The sequence below is a fragment of the Antechinus flavipes genome, chromosome 2, assembly GCF_016432865.1.
Source record: "Antechinus flavipes isolate AdamAnt ecotype Samford, QLD, Australia chromosome 2, AdamAnt_v2, whole genome shotgun sequence".
Taxonomy (NCBI): domain Eukaryota; kingdom Metazoa; phylum Chordata; class Mammalia; order Dasyuromorphia; family Dasyuridae; genus Antechinus; species Antechinus flavipes.
In genome coordinates this window covers 160,110,566-160,133,736 of record NC_067399.1, presented here as the reverse complement: position 1 = coordinate 160,133,736, position 23,171 = coordinate 160,110,566, and the positions used below count along the sequence as shown (strand labels likewise).

At 34.3% G+C, this 23,171-nt stretch overlaps 1 protein-coding gene across 3 annotated transcripts in view; it reads right to left on the bottom strand.

Moving 5' to 3' along the window:
- DZANK1 (double zinc ribbon and ankyrin repeat domains 1) overlaps positions 1-23,171 on the bottom strand; it is a 137,574-nt gene that overhangs the window by 88,560 nt on the left and 25,843 nt on the right. For all 3 annotated transcript variants that reach the window (XM_051975865.1, XM_051975866.1, XM_051975867.1), the window contains exons 8-9: positions 22,343-22,460; positions 9,079-9,192 (exon numbers count right to left, since the gene is read on the bottom strand). In XM_051975865.1, the coding sequence (XP_051831825.1) occupies positions 9,079-9,192; positions 22,343-22,460 (232 nt within the window). The remainder of the gene's footprint in view (positions 1-9,078; positions 9,193-22,342; positions 22,461-23,171) is intronic.

Here is a 23,171-nt window from a genome sequence, read left to right as displayed (position 1 = left end):
AGGGGTAGGGGGAAGAAGGAGACAATTTGGAACAAAAGATTTTGCAAGGGTCAGTGCTGAAAAATTACCCATGCCTATGTTTTGTAAATAAAAAGCTATAATAATTAAAAAAAGATTTTTCCCCAGCTTTGTACTTCCCTTTTAATCTTGTTTCTGTTGGTTTTATTTGTGCAAAAACTTTTTAATTTTTCTTTCTTTCTTTCTTTTTTTGCTGAAGCAATTGAGGTTAATTGACTTGTCCAGGATCACATAGTAGGAATTGTTGAGTATCTGAGACCAGTTTTGAACTCAGATTCTCCTGACTTCAGGGCTGGTGCTCTATCCACTGCACCACCTAACTGCTTCATAACTTTTTAATTTAATGTAATCAAAGTTGCCCATTTTGCCTTTTATAATATTCGCTAGTCCTTTTGTGGTCATAATTTCCTTATGAATCATGTTGATGGAGAAAAATCAGAACAAAAGGGAAAAATATGCGAGAAAGAAAAAAATAGAAGCAAAAATAAAGTAAACATAGCATATGTTAACTTACATTCAGTATCCATAGCTCACTCTGGATGCAGATGGTATTTTCCATTCAAAGTTTATTGGGATTGCCTTGGATCCTTTAACTGCTGAGAAGAATCAAGCCTTTCATAGTTAATCCTCACACATTCTTCCTGTTTATTGTGTACAATGTTTTCCTGGTTCTGCTTGTTTTGCTCAGCATCAGCTTGTGTAAATCTTTCCAGATCTTTCTAAAATTGGCCTGTTCATTTTTTTTTCTTTCTTTCTTTCTTTTTTTTTTTTTGCTGAGGCAATTAGGATTAAGTGACTTGCGCAGGGTCACACAGCTAGGAAGTGTTAAGTATCTAAGACCGGATTTGAACTCAAGTCCTCCTGATTTCAGGGCTGGTGATCTATCCTCTTGTTCATCATTTTTAATAGCACAATAATATTCCATTACTTTCATATTGTTAGAAACAAGCTGACTCTGAAAGTCAGGTAACAAAGAAATTTTACTGAGAGAGAAAGTTCAGAGGAATTGGACAGACTCCACCCCTCTGATGGGAAGAGGGAGCAAGCACTAGGAATAGAAGCAGACAAGCTTTATGCCGACAGTTAGTTGCAGTTCCTTACTCCCAAAGATTGAATTGGTTAGTTCCCCTTAGAATTACATCATTTCTTATATGCTACTCCTAAATATGTTCCCTCTCCCTTGTCATACATCCCATGTTCTGCTAATGAGATTCTAATTCTATTCAGGGTGTGTTAGCTTAATAAGCATGAGGCTCATCAAGCAACTAAATAAAGAAAAGCCTTTTCCCAGTCCTTGAACTTGGTCAGTTTGAACCAGTTTCTAGCCTAAACATCTTTATCAAAAGTTTGCAGCCAAGTGAGTCTCTCTTCTGGAAGCTCATTGGTCAGTTATACTTATTATCTTACATTACTTTGAGGCTTACAACTTTCTGTGGAAACTTAGCTTTTCAGCATTTCCCATTGTCTGCTCAAGGTTTCTGAGAAACTGAATTTTAACTGTTCTGTGGAAACTTAACTGTAGTTAATTCTCACAATATATCATAATGTATTCAGTCATTTCCCAATTGATGTATATCTACTCATTTTCCAATTCTTTGCCACCAGAAAAAAAAAAAAGAGCTGCTATATAGCACTTTTAAATAAAAAATAATTGTCTTTCATCATTAGGACAGGTGGGTTTTATGTGGCTATCAACTTCAAAATGCTCTATTTTCCTGTGTTTGCCACTGAAAATATTTTTTTAAATTTTATTTTATAATAACTTTTTATTGACAGAATCCATGCCAGGGTAATTTTTTTACATTATCCCTTGCACTCGCTTCTGTTCCGATTTTTTCCCCTCCCTCTTTCCACCCCCTCCCCCAGATGGCAAGCATTCCTATATATGTTAAATATGTTGCAATTTATCCTAGATACAATATATGTTTCCAGAACCGAACATTTCTCTTGTTGCACGGGGAGAATTGGATTCAGAAGGTAAAAATAACCCGGGAAGAAAAACAAAAATGCAAATAGTTCACATTTGTTTCCCAGTGTTCTTTCTTTGGGTGTAGCTGCTTCTGTCCATCATTTATCAATTGAAACTGAGTCTTTGTCAAAGAAATCCACTTCCATCAGAATACATCCTCATACAATATCGTTGTTGAAGTGTAAAGTGATCTCCTGGTTCTGCTCATTTCACTTAGCATCAGTTCATGGAAGTCTCTCCAAGCCTCTCTGTATTCATCCTGCTGGTCATTTCTTACAGAACAATAATATTCCATAACATTCATATACCACAATTTACCCAGCCATTCTCCAATTGATGGGCATCCATTCAATTTCCAGTTTCTAGCCACTACAAACAGGGCTGCCACAAACATTTTGGCACATACAGATCCCTTTCCCTTCTTTAATATTTCTTTGGGAGATAAGCCCAATAGAAACACTATTGGATCAAAGGGTATGCACAATTTGATAACTTTTTGGGCATAATTCCAGATTGCTCTCCAGAATGGTTGGATTCATTCACAACTCCACCAACAATGCATCAGTGTCCCAGTTTTTCCGCATCCCCTCCAACATTCCTCATTATTTTTTCCTGTCATCTTAGCCAATCTGACAGGTGTGTAGTGATATCTCAGAGTTGTCTTAATTTACATTTCTCTGATCAATAATAATTTGGAACACTCTTTCATATGAGTGGTAATAGTTTCAATTTTATCATCTGAAAATTGTCTGTTCATATCCTTTGACCATTTATCAATTGGAGAATGGCTTGATTTTTTATAAATTTGAGTCAGTTCTCTATATATTTTGGAAATGAGGCCTTTATCAGAACCTTTAACTGTGAAGATATCTTCCCAGTTTGTTGCTTCCCTTCTAATCTTGTTTGCATTAGTTTTGTTTGTACAAAGGCTTTTTAATTTGATATAATCAAAATTTTCTATTTTGTGATAGGTAATAGTCTCTAGTTCATCTTTGGTCACAAATTTCTTTCTCCTCCACAAGTCTGAGAGATAAACTATCCTATGTTCCTCTAATTTATTTATAATCTTGTTCTTTATGCCTAGGTCATGGACCCATTTTGATCTTATCTTAGTATATGGTGTTAAGTGTGGGTCCATGCCTAATTTCTGCCATACTAATTTCCAGTTATCCCAGCAGTTTTTATCAAATAATGAATTCTTATCCCAAAAGTTAGGATCTTTGGGTTTGTCAAACACTAGATTGCTATAGTTGACTATTCTGTCTTGTGAACCTAACCTATTCCACTGATCAATTAATCTGTTTCTTAGCCAATACCAAATGGTTTTGGTGACTGCTGCTTTATAATATAATTTTAGATCAGGTACAGCTAGGCCACCTTCATTTGATTTTTTTTCCATTAATTCCCTTGAGATTCTCGACTTTTTATTGTTCCATATGAATTTTGTTATTTTTTCTAGATCATTAAAATATTTTCTTGGAAGTCTGATTGGTATAACACTAAATAAATAGATTAGTTTAGGAAGTATTGTCATCTTTATTATATTCTCTCGGCCTATCCAAGAGCACTTAATATTTTTCCAATTATTTAAGTCTGACTTTATTTGTGTGGAAAGTTTTTTTGTAATTTTGCTCATATAATTCCTGACTTTTCTTTGGTAGATAGATTCCCAAATATTTTATGGTATCAACAGTTATTCTGAATGGAATTTCTCTTTGTTTCTCTTGCTGTTGGATTTTGTTGGTGATGTATAAAAATGCTGAGGATTTATGGGGATTTAGTTTGTATCCTGCTACTTTGCTAAAGTTATGAATTATTTCTAATAGCTTTTTAGTAGAATCTCTGGGGTTCTCTAGGTATACCATCATATCATCTGCAAAGAGTGATAGTTTGATTTCCTCATTGCCTACTCTAATTCCTTTAATCTCTTTCTCGACTCTTATTGCAGAGGCTAGTGTTTCTAATACAATACTGAATAATAATGGTGATAGTGAGCAACCTTGCTTCACTCCAGATCTTACTGGGAAAGGGTCCAGTTTTTCCCCATTGCATATGATGTTTACTGACGGTTTTAAATATATGCTCCTGACTATTTTAAGGAAAAGTCTATTTATTCCTATGCTCTCAAGTGTTTTTATTAGGAATGGATGTTGGATTTTATCAAATGCTTTTTCTGCATCTATTGAGATGATCATATGGTTTTTGTTTGGTTGGTTATTGGTATAGTCGATTATGCTAATAGTTTTCCTAATATTGAACCAGCCCTACATTCCTGGTATAAATTGAAAATATTTTTTTAACCACTTTAAATGCTGTTATTTGACATAGTTCTACAGCATCAGTTAAGAAACTTTTTGGTCTAAGGAATCTTTTATTCTCTTAAAAAATATTGAAGATTCCTCCCACAAAAAGTTCTTGTTTAGGGAGATGATATATCTATTGATATCTACTATATTAGAAATTAAAATATTTTAGTATCCAGTACCTCCAGGAGTCCTGAAACATACAACCACTGTTTTAGAATATGTAAAACTAAGGGAAGGGGAAAGAGTTTCCTTAAATAGTGGTATTTGGCAAGTTCTTTCGGATAAAAATCTTTCAAAACTGAAAAAAAATTCCTCAGCTCTCAATCAAATATATGCTTAGATGCTAATAGTAAAAGGAAAAATTAGTAGAAAAAACTTAATCTCTCTCACTTAACCTCTCTCAGGATTATTTTTTCTCATTAATAAAATTGATATAAGAACACAACTCTCAATGTGGCTATGAGGATCAAATGAGAAAAGAGATATAAAGTACTTTGTAAATCTTAAATTGATATGTAAATATTAGCTATTTTTATTAACAAAAATAGCTAACACTATTGCTAATGATAGCAATAAGACAAGAGAAGAGTTAATGGCACAAATTATGGCAAAGACAAAACAAAATTATATTTCTCTGCAGATAACATGGCATAGCAATGAAATTGAGACAATTAACAATTTTAATAAAGTAAATGGTTAGAAGACAAACCCACAAAAATCAACATTTCTATATAAGCAACACTAAAACCCAGAAGAAATATCAGAAAAGGGTGTCTCATTCTAAATAACTACAAAATTCATAAAATATTTTGGAGTCAATCTAACAATACACACAAGACCTGAATATATATTATTATAAAATATTCCACAAAGAAATAAAGATTTAAATAATTGGAAGTATAGTCACTGTTTATAGCTAAGCCATGCCAGTATAATAAAATAAAATATTGAAATTAATGTACAATTACTATTGATCAGGGAAATACAAATTAAAGCAATTCTGAGGTACCACCTTACACCTCTCAGATTGGCTAAGATGATAGGAAAAGATACTGATAAGTGTTGGAGGAGATGTGGGAAAACTAGGACACTGATGCATTGTTGATGGAATTGTAAAATGATGCAACCATTATGAAGAACAATTTGGAATTATGCCCAAAGATCTATCACACTATGCATACCCTTTGACCCAGCAGTGTCACTATTGAGTCTATCCCAAGGAAATCATAAAGGAGGGAAAAGGACCCACATGTGCAAAAATGTTCATAGTAGCTCTTTTTGTGGTAGCAAAGAATTGGAAAATGAGTAGATGCCTATCAATCGGGGAATGACTAAATAAGTTGTGGTATATAAAGATAATAGAATATTATGATTCTATAAAAAATGGTAAACAAGCTGACTTTAGAAAGGCCTGGAAAGATTTACATGAACTGATGCTGAGGAAAACAAGCAAAACCAGCAACACATTGTACACAGTAATAACAAGTATGTGGATGATCTACTATGAAAGACTTGGTTTTTCTAGTGCTTCAGTGATCCAAGTCAATCCGAATAAATTTTGGATAAAAAACGCCATCTGCATCCAGAAAAAGAATCATGGAGACTGAATGTAAATCACACATACTATATGTTCACTTCTTTTTTCTGTCTTTTTTTCCCTTTGTGGTTTTTCCCTTTTGTTTTGATTTTTCTGTACCAAAATGATTCATAAAGAAATGTGTATTTTAAAAAGTTTATATATATAGATATATATATAAAACCAGAAAAAATAAAATAATTTTTTAAAAAAGAAATTAATTTACATCTTCAGTCCTATAAAAATCAGTCTACCAAGGAGATATATTGTTGAGGTAGGTAAAAGTAGCAAATCATTTAAAGAAAGCTCTAGAATTTCAAGGGAGATAATGTTTTAAAAAATCTAGCTTCCAAGGGGATACCTCATAGAGCTAGATAAAATGATAACAATTAATTCAAAGGAATAAAAAACTTATAATATCAAGGGAAATCTTGAAAAAATATATAAATTAAGGAATTCTGCCCTCAAAACAATAATCAACAAAGCTATTTAATACTGATCTTAAAAAGTGATGGTCTAAGTGTGAATCAGAAATAACAAAACTCAATCCCATCACCCAATAATAATCTAGGAACATAACTTAATTGGGAGAAAAATGACTCTCAATTTGAAAAGAACTATTAGCAAAATGGGAGGGATTTGGCAGGAATTAGGTTTAGACCAATATTTTATACAATATGAAACAATAAATTTAAAATAGAAATGTGACAGAATATAAAAGATCACACCATAAAAAAATTAGAAGAAAGCCAAATCTCTTTAACAGTTATGGCTAGGAGAAGAATTCCTAACCAAATAAGAGAAAAGAGATCATTTCAATTACAAATTAACGAGGTTTTGCATTTATAAAATCAAAGCAATTATGTTAAAAGGGAGTTGGACAATTATGAAAAAAATCTTTGCATCAAAATTTTCTTAAAATAGAATACTTCATAGTTTTCAACCATAGTTTCACCACTTGGAATTAAAAGGGATGTAAGATTGATCTCTAACTTCCTAACAGATAAAAGACATAAGTACATTTATAAAAGAAAACTGTGTTTCATTTTGGCTAGGATTTATAGGTCAGGTAATTAGCTATGATTATATCCTCAGGCTACAGAAATATAGATAAATCTATATATACATACAGGGCAGCTAAGTGGTACTATGACTAAAGTGGACTTGGTCTAAAGTTAAAAAAAGTCACCTTCCTAATTTGAAATCAGGCCTCAGACACTGACTAGTTGAATGACTCTGGACAAGTTATTTGATTTTGTTTGCCTCAGTTTCCTCATCTATAAAATGAGCTGCAGAAGGAAATGGAAAAACACTCTGGTATCTTTTCCAGGAACATCCTAAATGGGATCAGAAAGAATTGGGCACTAGTGAAAATGACTGAACAATATGTGTGTGTGTGTGTATGTGTGTGTGTATGTAACATGTACACACACACACAAACATATATCTCAAGCATTTATTAAGCTCCTACTATGTTCCAAGAATTTTACATGCTGAGATGAATGAAATAGTCCCTACTCCCAAAGAATTGATAGTCTTTCTAGCTCTCTTTTCTATTTATATGTCTGTCTGTATCTGTCCAGATCTATAATTTCATTCACACTCTCAACCAATGAAGACTGGCAACTTGTTAGCAACTTAAAGTCTTAGAAGCTTGCCTAGAATACCAAGAAATTAGCTGACTTGCCCAAAGTCACATAGTGAGTATGAGTCAAAGGTAAGATCTGAACCCAGGGCTTCCTGACTCCAAGTTTGGTCTACTAGTCATTATATCAGACTCTATGATACTCTTTCTCCAAAATAGTAATTCTCTATACTCTTCCTGTAGGTCAGAAAGCTTGAGAATAGTTTAAATAAAAGCCATAATAAAAAGTCATAATTTTCAAATTTTTAAATCGAATTATCAAATTTATCAAGATATATTATCAAATTATCAAACTTAATAAGTAAAACAAAAATTTTTCTAAAACTTAAGGGATAGTAAAATTTGGTTATAATAAATCTGAACAAGAAACCTGTATTTAACAATTTAACAGAAGGAATGTTCATGTACCTTTCTCCCATACACATAGATAGATACTGGTTTGGGGTCCTCATGGACTTGGAGTGAATGTAAATAGCATCTGTTTCTGTTCTGGCCACAAGTCCTGAGGTCTTACCCTCCCAGGTTGATTTTTTTCCTAACTAAATGAAAAAGGCCATTCTTTGCTTCATTTCTTTCTTACTTAGCCTTAATCATTGAATGGGTGATTGTCTAAGTTAAACTGAGACCTGTTAGAAATCTTAAAAAGTTAGCTTAAAAAGGCCAAGATCTCCCACTGCATCCAGGGCCATCTCTAGCCATTCTGATCTATATCTGGTCACTGGACCTAGACAGTGCTGGAAGGGAAAGGGAGGAAGATGACCTTGCCCAGTCCTCCCTCACTTAAATCAAATTCACTTGCATGTCATGGCAGCACCTCCTAGATGTCATGGTTGCTTTCCAGAATGAGGAACAAACAACAAGAATTGTTGGCAGGTTACTTTGGTCAACATAGCTAGTCATGATTGTCTTTAATGATAGATATTATTTAATATGCATTACATAAGTTGAAGGACTTATCTGTGGCAATAGATCAATTAACCAAAGATAATCTATATCAATGTGCATTCTCTTTTAGAAAAACCTGGAAAGTCCTCCATGAACGCAGACAAAGTGAAATGTACTTCATACAAAGTAATAGCAATGTTCTTTCATGACCAGCTGTGAATAACTTTGCTATTCTCAGAAGTAAAATGATCTGTGATTACTCTGAAGGATTTATGATGAAAAATCCTATCCTAACCAGAGAAAGAATTGATTATATCTGAATACAGATTGAAACATAGGTTTCCCCCCACACACCTTTTTGTAATTTTATTTTTCTTGAGGGTTTTTTTGGGGGAGGGAGATCTATATTTTCTTTCACAACATGACTTCTATGGAAATGTTTTGCTAATTTCACATGTGTTTTCTTAATGGGGTTGGGAATGGGAATCTAGGGAGAATTTAGGACTCAAAAGTTTTAAAAACAAATGTGAAAAAATTGTTTTAAATGTAACTGGGAAAAATTAAAATATTAAATAAAAAAACAACCAACCAAATAAATAAATAAGTTTAAAATGTGCATTCTACTATTCAAAAACTTATTACTTTCAATAGCTTTTATTCATGATTTAATTTTCATTACCTTTAAACGAACGTTGTCCTGGGATTGTAGCTGTGGATCAAGAGGGGCCTCACATACAATACATAAAGGAGCATTCACTGGTATGATACTTCTGCATTCACTGCACATGCCCATCTGTATAAAAGTGATTGATAGTTGCCTTTTATTTTGGAAAAAAAATTAACTAAAGAGAAAAAAAGACTTTGGTATGTGAAATAAATGTTTAGGTAATATTGAACTACAGAGAAAGTCATGGATTTATGAAGGGATTTCACAAGGCCTAAAATTAACCCAAATTCCTTAAGCAGCTGTGCAAAAACAAGTCAATATACTAAATATGAATATGTTTTGAGATTTTAAAATAAAGATATTTAAATTACCTTACTTGTTTCAATTTTTTCTTCAAAATAAAGATTAAAACAGACTTAAGTCTTTCTTCCCCAATGCCAAATAATGAAGTAAGGGACTTCTTGAAATCTATTTGCAAAGACAAACTAATTGATAAAGCTGTAAAAAATTACCCTGGCATGGGTTCTGTCAATAAAAAGTTAAAAAAAAAAGAAAAAAAAAAGAGACCTAGCAAAATCAAAGAATAATAAGACTGACTCAAACTGTTTATAAACAGAGGCAAAATGCTGTGTGTAGAAGGCATTATTTAAAAAACTGAATAAAAGTCACATAAGCCAAAAAAAAAAAAAAGACAAACTAATCGATACACTTTTCATAATCAGATTTCCAACTTCAAACTGAAAATTTCACTCTTGCCTTAGCATTTTCAATATCTAAATTCACAATCTATTAATAATAATAATCTCTTCTTCAAAAGAAATATTTTGTGGATGAAAAAATCAACTAATTAGTCTTTCACCTCAGAATAAGGTCATAAATAAAGGATGACATTACTGTTGACTTGCTTTCTGTATTTCACCTTTGGCTTGGAGTAACCACATATGAGTTAGCTCTCTGTCATCCATTTTATCTTTTCTTGAGACTACCACAACTCTTATCAATTTTATTTTAGGTAATGATCTTGATCTAATTTACTCAATCTTTTTTGTACTGCTTTTCTTATAAATTTCTAAATTTGCCAGAGAGAGTATAAGCCTTTGGAAAGAATATATTTAATTATAAGATTGGAGAAGACAAAAGAGATTCAAGGATACAGCAATTTGGCTTTTGGAGTTTATGAGAGAATGGAGAATGAGAATAGAAACAGCAAAGAGAAAAAGTTGGGAAGTGTGTCATTGTGGATTCATTAGGAAGATAAAGATAAGGTTTACATTAACAAACAAAGGGTAAGGGAGAAAGAGTAAAACAAATCAGGCCTAGGAATAGGTCCGGACCTTGGGGTAGACAGTTCTTTTGTGAAGAGAGTTAGAAAGGGATCTGCCAAAAGTTCCTCTGGTTGGCATACCAGATCCTGAAGATGCACTGGTGTGTTCTGATACAGATTTGGTGGAAAACTAAAGCCCAGATTAATAATTATGACCTCTTATTTGCATAATGATTTAAGGTTTATACAATGCCTTTTTCTCAACACCATGAAGTGTTGGGATAGAAAGTTTTTTTATTTCCATTATACAAAAGAGGAACTTAAGGCTTAAGAAAGCTGAAGTAACCTCATCAAACTATGTTGCTTCAAGGAAAACTCAGGGGAAATGTCTGAACCCTGGCCTCCTGACTCCATGTGGGGCACATCATGTTGCTACTTTTAAACTAACATAAATTTATTTTACAAGGACAATACAAAACTGAGAAACATTTAGTTTTCATTTGGGTTATATACTAAACAGTGTGCTGAAGCTGAGCTCTCCCTTACCATAAGTTCTGCGAAAAAAAAGATGAAGTTAAAGGGTCTACTATAGAATTCTTTCTTTAGCTTTACCTGTTGAAATTCTACCATTCATTCCATAGCTATCATTCAAGAAATGGTTCCTATTCACTTTTCAAAAAGTTGCCACTTAAATAGGTAATAATATTAATATAGTCAGTATTTATGTGGTATATTGATGTTTGCAAATGTTTTACAAATATTATCAAGTGTTATCCTCACAATAAGCCTGAGAAATTCTATTATTCTTCCCTTTTTACAGATGAAACTGAAGCAAACAGGCTAAATGACTAGCTCAAGGTCACAATGTTAGTTAATTAAGGCCATATTTGACCTTGGAACTTTCTGACTCCATATTCAGTACTCTATCCATTTTATACCACTTAATGCCTTAAAGTTTGTAAAGCCCTTTATATGTGCTACCCCTTTGGTCCTTCTAACAACCCTGTGAAGTGGATGCTATTATTATCTCAAATTTATAGATGAGGAAAAAGAATGCTAACAGAGATTATCACTTTGTCAAGATCACAAAGTAGTATGATTTGAACTCAGGCCTTGCTGACTCCCAGTCCAGTACTCTTTCCATAAGTTGCCTCTATCTTTTGATTATGAAGCTTTTTCTGATTTTCCCTATGGGAAATTTTTCTCCTTTCCACCAAAATTACCTATCACTTTGTGCTTCTCAATTACTATGTTTATTTCATATCATAGATATTTATTTGCATTCTTGTCTTCCCTAATGAAATACAGGCTTCTTGAGGTCACAGACCATTTATCCTTCTGCATCTCTACCAGTGAATTACTCACAGCAGGCTCTGAGGAGAACTCCAGGGAACACAACTGGCTCTGGGAACCTTCTTGAACTATCAATCTATCTTTATCAGTCTGAACTCTGAGAACTTCCCTACTATTTCTTTGAGGAAATAATGAAATGTAGGGTTTTTAAAAGTTATTTCATTTAAGTTGGCTGCTGGGTCAGAACTGAGTGTGCATGCAGATGATCTCTTATATTTTTCCTTGTTGGCTTGTGAGTGGAGAAAATTATTTTGAGTTGTCATGAGGAGGGAAGAGGTAGAGGGATCTATCTCTACTATGTGTCTATGAATGCATGACTGTAATGTTCTGGTTAGCTTTCTGCTGACTGGCTGACTGGATGAGACAAGAGACTGTCAACTGGCTGACTGACTAGACTGCTGGCGCAGACTGGGAGACTAAAGGAGACAATAAAGACTTTGGACTTTATTCCTGACTATTCTTATGGTGATTATTCTGCTGAGATCATGGCCCAGTTCGGAGGACCTCCAGAAAGCTAGCGAGAACATTACACATGGCAGCTCTATTTATTATGCCTGTTTGTGTTTATTCTTTCAAGATCTTGGGTGAATTAGTACTCTAAGAGAAAAAAGCATGGCTTGCTTGCATCAAAGAAGACACCGTGGTCTATGAACAAAGCTGAATTGAAGTAGCTCAAAAGAAACGTGAGATGTACAAATTTAGACAACTACCCCAAATGTTCATATGGTCTATTTGTACCTAACCTGTGGTAAAGCATTCTGAATTGTATTGGTCTGATCAGCTACAGGTGGATACGTTATACATTACTATACACTTGGTCTCCATCATTTCAAGCAACCCATGTGTTTGATGTGGAAATTGTTCCCATGCTGGCTAATCAGCTACTGGGTTTCCTTGTTCCTTTATTTGAATTCTATGTATAGCTTACAAATATGCAATAGAGTGGGCCACCTTTTCTTCAGCTCTCCTTTCTGCTAGACAACTACTAAACTTTTTTCTAAATTATACCAGTTTAGGAATCTTTCATTTTTATTTCATAAAGTGGTATCTGAATTGCGACTTTGGATAATTGACCCAAGAGGTTGGATTTGACCTAGATAAGATTACTCTGCACAGAGAAAACTGGGTGAGTAACCCTGTGGTTCAAGTGGAACATAGTCAAATTGCACCTCTCTCTGGACTAGGTCTTAGGACTCAGAAGTCTGTGTGTCCAGAAAGTTGGAGGCTGTATACCATCCCAACTTAGAGATTTTATTTAAGGTTAGAACTAGCTTAGTCATCCTTATTGGCAAATAAGTGGTCCTTTTGGACTAATCAAAAAGAGTTTTGTGAGGGTGGATACATTATTTGTTAATTTGTCTAGTCCTTCAGCAGATACTTTTCTTTTTTTCCCCCCGCCTCTCTCCTTCTCTTTCTCTTCCTCCAGTTCCCTTACTTTCCAGTGATTATTTGAAAATAAACCAAATACATGGACTACTGACTGACAATGGCAAATGCAATGTGACTTGCTGGCAGGAGTCCTTTGTCCATTTTAGTTGACTGAATGACTCCGATAAACTAATTGCCTACATTTATTCACTTAAGATGATACTTGATTAATGAAAGAAGCTAGGAGGTGTATTAGTCAAAATAAACTGTTAACCAGGGTTGAGCTGTTAATGGGCCAAGTGTACATACCCCAAACAATAGGAAATCTCTCTTTTTCCCCCACTCTACCTTTCCTAAGAGCTTTTCAGGAAATCTTCATCTACCGTCCTGTTTCCTGTTGCTCATGGATTCTGCTATCTTCGAAGACTTTTAAGGGGGAAATATAGTTAGAAAGACTGCTATGTAAAAAAACTGCAATCAGGGGAGCCAAGATGGCAGACCCAAAACTCTCCCAACATTCCCCTCTAAACAACTTTAAAAAAATGCCTCTAATCAAATTTTGGAGAGACAGACCCAATAAAAAGTCAGGATGAGAAAATTTTCTGGTTTAAGAAAACTTAAAAAGTAAGTAACCTCTTTTAAGTTTTAACTCAAGTCTGAAACACTGAGATAGAGTTCTGATGGAGGTTTGCTGGGAGCTCATCCACTTGGTGGTAACAACAGTAGTGCAATAGCAGCTTCCAGTGCTCTCAGCCCAGATACGGTGATGAGGTGGGACAACAGCTCAGAAAGAGATTACAGGGACACTTTGCTCTCATTGGACAAAGCTCTACTGACCATATGTGGCTCTAGGTCAGGTCACAGTTCAGGGAAGAGAGGAGTGCTGATGGTTAGTCATGTAGGAACAGGGGAGATAAGGGTTAGCATGTGCAGCTACAGAGGACCAGAAGCCCTTCCTTGGTAAAGCAGAGAGTGCGCACCTCTTTTAAGATCACAGCACCTTGCAGACACCAGAACTAATTCTTAAAAACTCATGAAAAAGCCTAAAGTTTGGCCCAGTGCCTCTCCAACCCCAAGTAAGCAGACCCCACCTTCAATATAAAGTTCAGAGTCAAGAAATAAGCTGGAAAAAAGGAATGGACATCAATAAAAAAAAAATAACATGACTATAAAAAGCTACTACAGTGGCAGAGAACAAGAAGACAGAAACTTAGAAGACAACAATATGAAAACAGCTACCAAAAAAGCCTAAAAAGAAAAATGCTAATTATTCTCAAGCTCAGTAAGAATTACTGGAAGGGTTAGAGATGAGAGTAGCAGAGAAAAAAATGAAAATGATGCAATAAAATCATGAAAAGATAATAATTTGGTAAAAGATGCACAAAAATAATAAAGAAAAAACACTTTAAAAAAAGAATCAGTCTAATAGTAAAAGAGGCACAAAAATTCACTAAAGAAAAAGAGGTACAACATCTCACTGAAGAAAATAATTCCTTAAAAATCAAAATTGGGCAAGTGGAAACTGATGATTCCATGAGTCATCAAGAAACAATAAGACAAAGTTAAAAGAATATAAAAATAGAAGAAAATATGAAATATCAGAAAAACAAGTGACATGGAAATACATCAAAGAAAGATAATTTAAGAATTATTGGGTTACCTGAAAGCCATGATCAGAGCATAGACATCATATTTCTTTTTTTTTTTTTTAAACTTTAAACCAGAAGTTACATTCACTTAGGAGAAGAGATTATAGATAAAATGAAAAGCTAAAATAGGCACCAGGAGTGGTAAACATGAAGCAGATTTGGGAGAACAATAGGATTACCAAAAGGTTTGAAAGAAATCATTAAAGGAATATTCCATGGTGAGTACACCATTGATTGGCATTAAATCTATAGAGGAGTTTAGCAGACTAACCAGGATTAGCTATAGAAAAGAGAAAGACTGAAAAATGCTATGGGGAGGAGGAAGGGAAGGAGATTAGAAGGAAGGTAGGTAGAGACAAAGAAAGAGAGAGACAGAGAGACAGAAACAGAAGGAAGGAGGGAGAGGGAGAAGGAGAAAGAAAAGCACCTCATAGCAGGCTTAGTCCTGAAAAGGACTTAGCAAAGATCTTCATCATAAGCATATCTTATACAGGGGAAATATAACGTTGGAGGATTCTGGGAGAAGAGGAGAAATAAAGGTGGGAACAAGGATAGATATCATATTTAAGAGGGTCAAACAGAAATGGAAAGAATCCACCAATTACTGAAAGAGATCCCAAAATGAAAACCTCCAGGAATATAAAAGTCAAATTCAAAGATGCCATTTCAAAAGGGAAATATTGCAAGCAGCCCAAGAAACAATTCAAATACTATAGAGTTACAATCAGAATCACATAGGATTTAGTCACTTCCACAATAAAAGAGCAGAGGGTGTGAAATATGGTATTCCAGAAAGCAAAGACCTAGAATTACAAGCAAGAAATCACCTACCTAGCAAAAGTTAGTGTAATTATTCAGGGGATTTTATTAGAGGATTTTCAAGCATTCCTGAGAAAAAAGACTAGAGCTAAATAGAAAATCTGACAAGCTTCAAAAGAAGCAATAAAAAAGGTAAACATGAAACAAGAAAGAGTAATCATAAGGATCATAAGTTAAACTGTTCACATACCTATACAGGTAGATGAGGCATATAGCTCCTAAGAATTTTATTATTATTAAGGCAATTTGGAAAAAAGTCCACAAAGAGAAAAGTTATGGGTATGATTTGATTTAAAAAATGAAGGGGAGAGAAAGAGGGAAAAGCAGGAAGGGAAAGGGAAAAGGAAAATTTTTTTCTTACATAAAGGAGGCATTCAAGGAAGAACTTTTACAAATGAGGGGAAATGGGAGTGGTGGCAAGTAATGCTTTTAAACTCTTTATTGGAATTGGTTCAAAGAAGAAAATATATAGGAAAACACACACACACACACACACACACACAAACAAACAAACACATTCACTTGTGTGTAAAAATATAATTTAGCCAATAGGAAAATAGGAACTGGAAGGAATGAGTGAAGGGGGAGCAAGAATAAAGAGAGAAGGTAGATTAAAGGAGATAGAGGTTAGAAATAAAATAGTCTTTTAAGAAAGAACAGGAGAGATAAATAGAGAAGAAGAAAAAGATAAGACTGTTGTAAACAAACCATTAGTAAATATAGCTATGAATTTGAATGGGATAAGCTCATCCATAAAATGGAAACATATAGCAAAATAGATTAAAAACTAGAATTCAATAATATGTTGTTCACAAGAGACACACTTAAAACAGAAAAGACATAGACAGGGTTAAAATAAAGGGCTGGAGCAGAATCTCAAAGCAAAAAAGGCAGGGCTACAAAGATATCATAAAAAAGGGGAAAGGATCCACATGTGTAAAAATGTGTGAAGCAGCTCTTTTTGTAGTGGCAAGAAACTAAAAATGGAGTAGATGTCCATCATTTGGAGAATGGCTAAATAAGTTATGGTATATGAATGTTATGGAATATTATTGTTCTGTAAGAAACAACCAGCAAGATAATTTCAGAGATGCCTAGAGAGACTTATATGAACTGATGCCGAATGAAATGAGTAGAACCAAGAGAACATTGTACACAACAATAAGATTATGTGATGATCAATTGTGATGGAGTTGGCTTTTTTCAACAATAAGGTGACTTGGGCAAGTTCCTACAGATTTGTGATGGAGAGAGCCATCTGCATGCAGACAGAGGCTCATGAGGACTGAATATGGATCACAACATGGCATTTTTACCTTTTTTGTTGTTTGCTTGCTTTCCCCCCCCTCATTTTTCCCCCTTTTCATCTGTTTTTTCTTGTACAGCATGATAAATATAGAAATGTGTTTAGAAGAATTGCACATGTTTAATCTATACTGGATTACTTGCTATCTGGGGACGGGGGCATTCGGAACACAAGGTTTGTAAGGGTCCTTTAAATGGGCCTGCACAGAGCAAACAGGAGGTTTGAGTGGTCTGGAAGTAATTTCAGTATATAGAGACTGTCCTATGGGCAGGATTCTTGTCATAACTAGATAGCTTCATAACAGGAAATGGCTCCCTCTCTGATTGGCTGTGTGTGTGACCTCACAGACCTTTTTAAGCCCATCACAGCAGGAGGTCGAGCTCTTTATCCTGGGGTAGCTAAGTCAAGTGGATGGATAGCCAAGAGAGGTAAGGAACTTGATAGTGAACATGTAGGTTTCTTGCAGACCAGGTGTTTATTTGGGAGTTAACAGTTCAGGGCATTATGTGAGCAAGAATAATAAAGATTTTAAGTTTGCACATGGCTGTTCTTGAGTACGCTATTGGTTATTAAACTATGATTCAAGAAATTATAGCCAGAGACCTCTGAAGGCTTCAGAGGAGGCAGCTGGGTAAAATTAGTTGACACTGCAAAGGTCAGTGGCTAGAGGTTCTCTGATGCCCTGGGAATTAGGAGAGATTGGCAATGTAAAATACCGAGTAATGCTAGAGCATTCACAAATGAAGTGACTGTCCAGGGTTAAGTAATAAATGGTATTTTACAAAGGTTCAAGGATAAAGTTAAAAACTATTTTACATGTATTTTGAAAATAAAAAGTTATTATTTAAAAAAGGAAGGACTAGCAATCATAATCTCAAACAAAGCAAAAGCAAAAATATACCTAATTCAAAGAGATAATTGGGGAAAAGATACAATAGACAAAGAATTAATATCAAAAAATTTACAGCAAATTTCCCTATTGTCCTTCATTTCTCAAATATATATTAAGCACAGTACGAATCAAATTCACAAAAGAGCCATTCTTCAACTAACAAATGGTCAAAGTGAAGTGGGAAGGAAACTGTTCCCTTTACTGAAGCTATGTTCTCTTTATTGAAACTATATTTCCTTTTGCTCTGTGATTCCTTTTGGAGTCTCAGCCCCTCCTAGGGAAGGCATATTCCCCTCCCAGATAAATTATCTTTTGAGGATGACAGAGCCTTTACAAAAAGCACCCCTTTGAAGTGTTGTTAAGTCCAGTAGGAGATTCGGGCTGGAAACTGATAAGCACTTAAACCTAGGAACCTTGGCTCCTGAAGCCTCAAGACTCTTTAATAAAGGTCAGTACTTGGTTGGACTCACTCCTTGCAGAGGCCCAAGCAATTTGCTAGGACCCTCTGCCCGCTGACGAGGCATTCTCTTCACAATGTAAGATTCCATTTCCCTAATAGGACTTTGCCACTATAGAAGTCAGTCTCTTGGCAAATTGGTTTCTATCCAACAATAAATTTTCATTTTGCAATTAATAATTCGGGATAAGTGAATTCTTTCACTTTAAACCTGCAGCCAACCAAATAACAACTCTCTCATTGCCACTAACCTCATCACCATCGGGAATTGAGGGGATACAAACATCATCAAAAGAATATAAACAGGCAGTTTCAAAAGAAGAAAACAAAGATATTTATAGTCATGGAAAAATGCTCTCAATCATTATTGATTACTGAAATGCAAATTAAAATAACTCTGAGGTATCCCCTCACATTTATCAGAAATGACAAATACAAGAGGGAAGGAGGAAAAAAATAGGTATACTAATGAACTGTTGGTGTAATTGTGAACTCATCTAACCATTCTAGAAAATAATTTGGGACTTTGAACAAAGGGCTATAAAACTATGCATACTTTTTTAACCCAGCAATATTCTACTTCATCAGTATCTTAAAAAAGTCAAAGAAAAAGAAAAAGAACCTAGGTGTATAAAATTATTTATAGAAGCTCTTTTGAATTGATAAAAAATGGGAAATTGAGGGGATGCTTATCACTTGAGGAAACAGATTTAAACAATTTGTGGCATATGATTTTGAGGGGGATATTATTGTGTTATGGGAAATGATGAGGAGAGAGTGGTTTCAGAAAAATATTGGAAGATCTATATGAACTGATGAAAAGTAAAGTGAGACGAACTGGGAGATTAGTGTACACAGGAATAGTAATGTTGAAATGTTGAAATGATGATCAGTTGCAGAAAACTTGATCAGTGAAATGATCTAAAACAATTCCAAAGGACTCAACAATGAAAAAATGCTATCTGTCTCCAGAGAAAGAATTAACTCTGAATGCAAATTAAAGTATAATTTCCTCACTTTATTTCTCTTGCTTTTAAAATATATATATAGCTATGCTTGTTTTTTTCTTTCATTTTTCCCCCTTTGATTTTATTTTTTCTTGTGCAGCATGATAAATGTGGAAATATGTTTAGAAGAATTGCACATATTTAACCTATGTTGGATTATTTACTGTCTAGAGGAGGGGGGGGATATGGGAAGGAAGGTAGAAAAATTTGGAACACAAGGTTTTGCAAGGGTGAATATTGAAAATTATCTTTGTATGTATTTTGAAAAATAAAAAACTTATTATAAAAATATAGCTAATATGGAAATGTTTTACATGATTTCATATAATTTATTTCATATCATACACTGATATATTTCTTTTGCCTCCTTAGTGAGCAGAGGAATGTATTGTATCTAGGATATACTGCTTAGTGAGCAGAGGAGGAAGTGAAAAGGAAAAAATTTGGAATTCAAAATTTAAAAAAGAAAATAATATTTAAAATAAATAATAAATTTTTTAAATTTAAAAATAATGATAATAAATAAAAAACTGAATCCAGAGCATTTAGAATACTGGGAAAGATTAATGAAGTTTCATATCTGAAACAATTCTCCAAGTTGTCTATAATCTGCTGCTAAAGTCTCCATACAATAAGCAGAGGATTTACTCCCATGTCAGACTTTCAGTGGGAGATAAGGTTTTAGGAAGAAAATAAAAGGAAAATACCCGGCACCACAAAACTTCCATGTCCTTTCAACCCTGGCCTGAAAGTCAGACAAAGAAAGAAAAGAAAACTTTTTTTTCTATTTGGATTTTAAACTCCAAGTTTGGATTTTAAAAATATGTAATGTATGGTGTTCTGTTCTTGGGAAGAACACTTAGTCAGGAGTGGTTTTTTAATCCAAAGATCTTTTTTTTTCCTTTTTTTTTTTTGAAATTAACATCTTAATCTCTAGATAAACTTTTAAAAATTGAAACCTGAGTCAGAAATACAGCTGTTTTAATCACTTTTAAATACTACTCAAATTAACTTAAAAACTTTACTGAATAAATATAATATAAATGAAATACCATGTTATTAGGTAGAGGAGTGATACAAAATGTGAAAAACTCACAAGACATTTACCACAGGACAAAAGATGCCATTTAATTTGTGAAACAGCTTACGGGCTAAATTAAATATGATTAAGTAAGACTGAACCATATACGATAAAGCAAAGTATGGTGAAGGAAGTTGATCTTTAAAGTTGGAGGAAAGAGGGAAGGGATGCAAGGGTATGGTTTAAGGAGCAAAAAGTAGAGTGTTCTTTACTCTTCACTGTCCTGTAACAATTAAACAAAAAACCTTCAGGTACCTTTCTAGAGATGGTCATTTTATATTCAACAGCAGTGATCTTCTCATTTCATTTTGCACAACAATCAATGAACGCTGATATTTTACAATATCCTCCCAAGTAAAGACAATAGCTAAGATTTATGCTGAAGAGTGAAGGCTGATGTAAAGAAAAAGTTTGATAAAGCAGTTTTTCTAGTTAGGTAAAAAATTAATGGCAAGCTAATATCAATCCTGTCATTCTTGTTTCTCATATCCTTTCCCTTCTTTTTGCTCTCACAGTCACTCTTTTAGTTCAGGAACTCATCATCTCTCACCTAGATTATTTCCATTGCCTTCCAATTGGTCCATTTGGCACGTTTGTCCTTTCTGCAGTTCATGTTCCTAACAATGGTTGATTTTCTTAAAGCATTTTCTTAAAATACTACTCTCCTGCTCAATAAAATTCTTAATATGTCCATACTTCCTCTGGGATCAAATTTAAGTTTCTCTGTTTAGCCTTTAAAATCCTTCACAACCTGGCCTCTATCTTCCAATCATATACATTATTCCCTTCTTTCATACTACGATCTGACATATAGTGATGGTCTTTCTCAAATGTAATATTGGCTGAAATCACTCCCAGCCTCTCCAACTTGGAATCCTCTCATACTTAATCTCTACCTCTTGGAATCCTATTTTTCTTTCAGATCTTCCTGGAGCATTACCTTCCAGAGGCAACTTTTTCTGATCTACTCTCCCCATCAGCTCCAAGAGTCCTCAATCTTCCCCAAATCTAAATTTATTATATTTATTTCATATATGCTTATTTATATACATGTTCTCTTCCTTGATTAAATGTAAGATTCTCAAAGAGAACAGTTTATTTTGTCATTGCATCTTCAATTCCTAAGATATGTGTTAAATACTGCCTACTAAGTGATTAATTATTATTGATATTTGATCAACACATTCAAGACAGTTTCCTATTTCAGGTGTGAAGATTAAGCTTTGTCTTATTTCAAACCCTAGCTACTTCTTCCATGTTGTATGGTAATTTGTGGATATGTGCATTCATGAAAAATATTTAATTTGATCAGACTATACAATTTGGAATAGCATGTGTAGGGTTCTTGTTTTAGAAAATACATTAACAAACTGTATCATATAAAGAGGATGATGACCAGAGTAGTAAAGCTACTCAAAATCATATCATATGAGAAATGATGGAGAGTGAATGGCTAGCCTGATTAACAGAAAACTTAGGGGAACATGAGAGGTATCTGAAGGGCTAGATAAACCCAGAGATTACACATATTCTATATAGATTCAGAAGAGAAATAGTGCTACCTGTAGGGAGCTAGAGGGAAACCTAATAACTAGAATGGTCCCAAACTGCCTAAAGTAGTGAGGTATGCTAACAAAAGCTAGATTACTTGTCAAAGATGCTGTATGATAAATGCAAAGATGCTGTATGATAAATGCATATATAAGATAAGAGATTGGCTTAAATACCTTTCCAATTCTAAGCTTTTGTGATCCTTGAATATTTTTCTTCATTATATTTATATTATAAATTAAATTCTACACTGGCCAAGAATATTTTTTCTTTCAGAAACATTATGATGAAGGATGCTAAAGACAAAATTGATATTTCAAATCTTCTTTTATCACCTAAGATCAAAATGCAAACAGAAGAAATACTCAACCTTTAATAAGAAGCATGAACACCAGAATGGGTCCAAAAAAAGGTTTTTCTAATCTATGGTATAAAAAAATTTAGAGCTTCTTAGTACAAAGTTTAGTTGGCTGATACTTGATACTGTTGATAAAGAGTGGATAAATAAAAGAATTTTCGGTTTTCTTACCTCAGCTTCTTCTGGGGGTGGATGGTGTTGACCAAATATAGGTGGAACAGGAGTGCCACATTCTTGACAGAAACGAGTGAAAGGGTCACACGGGCGAGTAGTTAAACAATTCGTACACCTAAAAAACATGGGTTTATTAGTTGAATGTATCTTATGATTCAATGTTAAGAATATAAAAAAATAAGCAACCATAGCCACAAGATACTTTTAAAATGTTTATACTGATGTGGTGCAGCTCCTGGGGAGGATGTAACCCTGAAGTCACCCAGCCTTGGGAGTGATGCAGTTAGAAGCAATCTATTTCTGCCCCAGTTTACTGTATGTGATAGGATCCTGTCAGATAGTAGCCTGATGATCAGTTATAGTGGGGTTTCTGAGAATATAGAGCAACAATAATGAGGTATAGATGGTGCAGAACAAAAATTGGGTGTCTGCCACTTGACCTAGTGATCTTTTAAGTGGAAGGTTCCCCATCCTCAGCTCTGCCCAGAGAATTATAGATATTGCACACAAATTCAGAACCAGACCACTCTTCAACTTCACCTCTAAGCCACAAAATTAGTGTATCAGTGACATGAAGCACCTGGTTTCTCTAATTTTTCCCTATAAATTTATCTTTCATTGCTCCTGGTTCTTTGCTAACTTCTTTTGGAACTTAGCCCACTTTAATTGGCATTACAATTATAATCAACTTTATCCCTTTGACTTGGAGATGGGTCCCAAGCCTGCAAATTCTTTTGAGACACCTCGGGATGCCAGTTTGGAACCCCAACCTTTGGGGGGTTATCCCTGAACCCCAACATTCCCAATCAACCCATCCTGAGTCTGA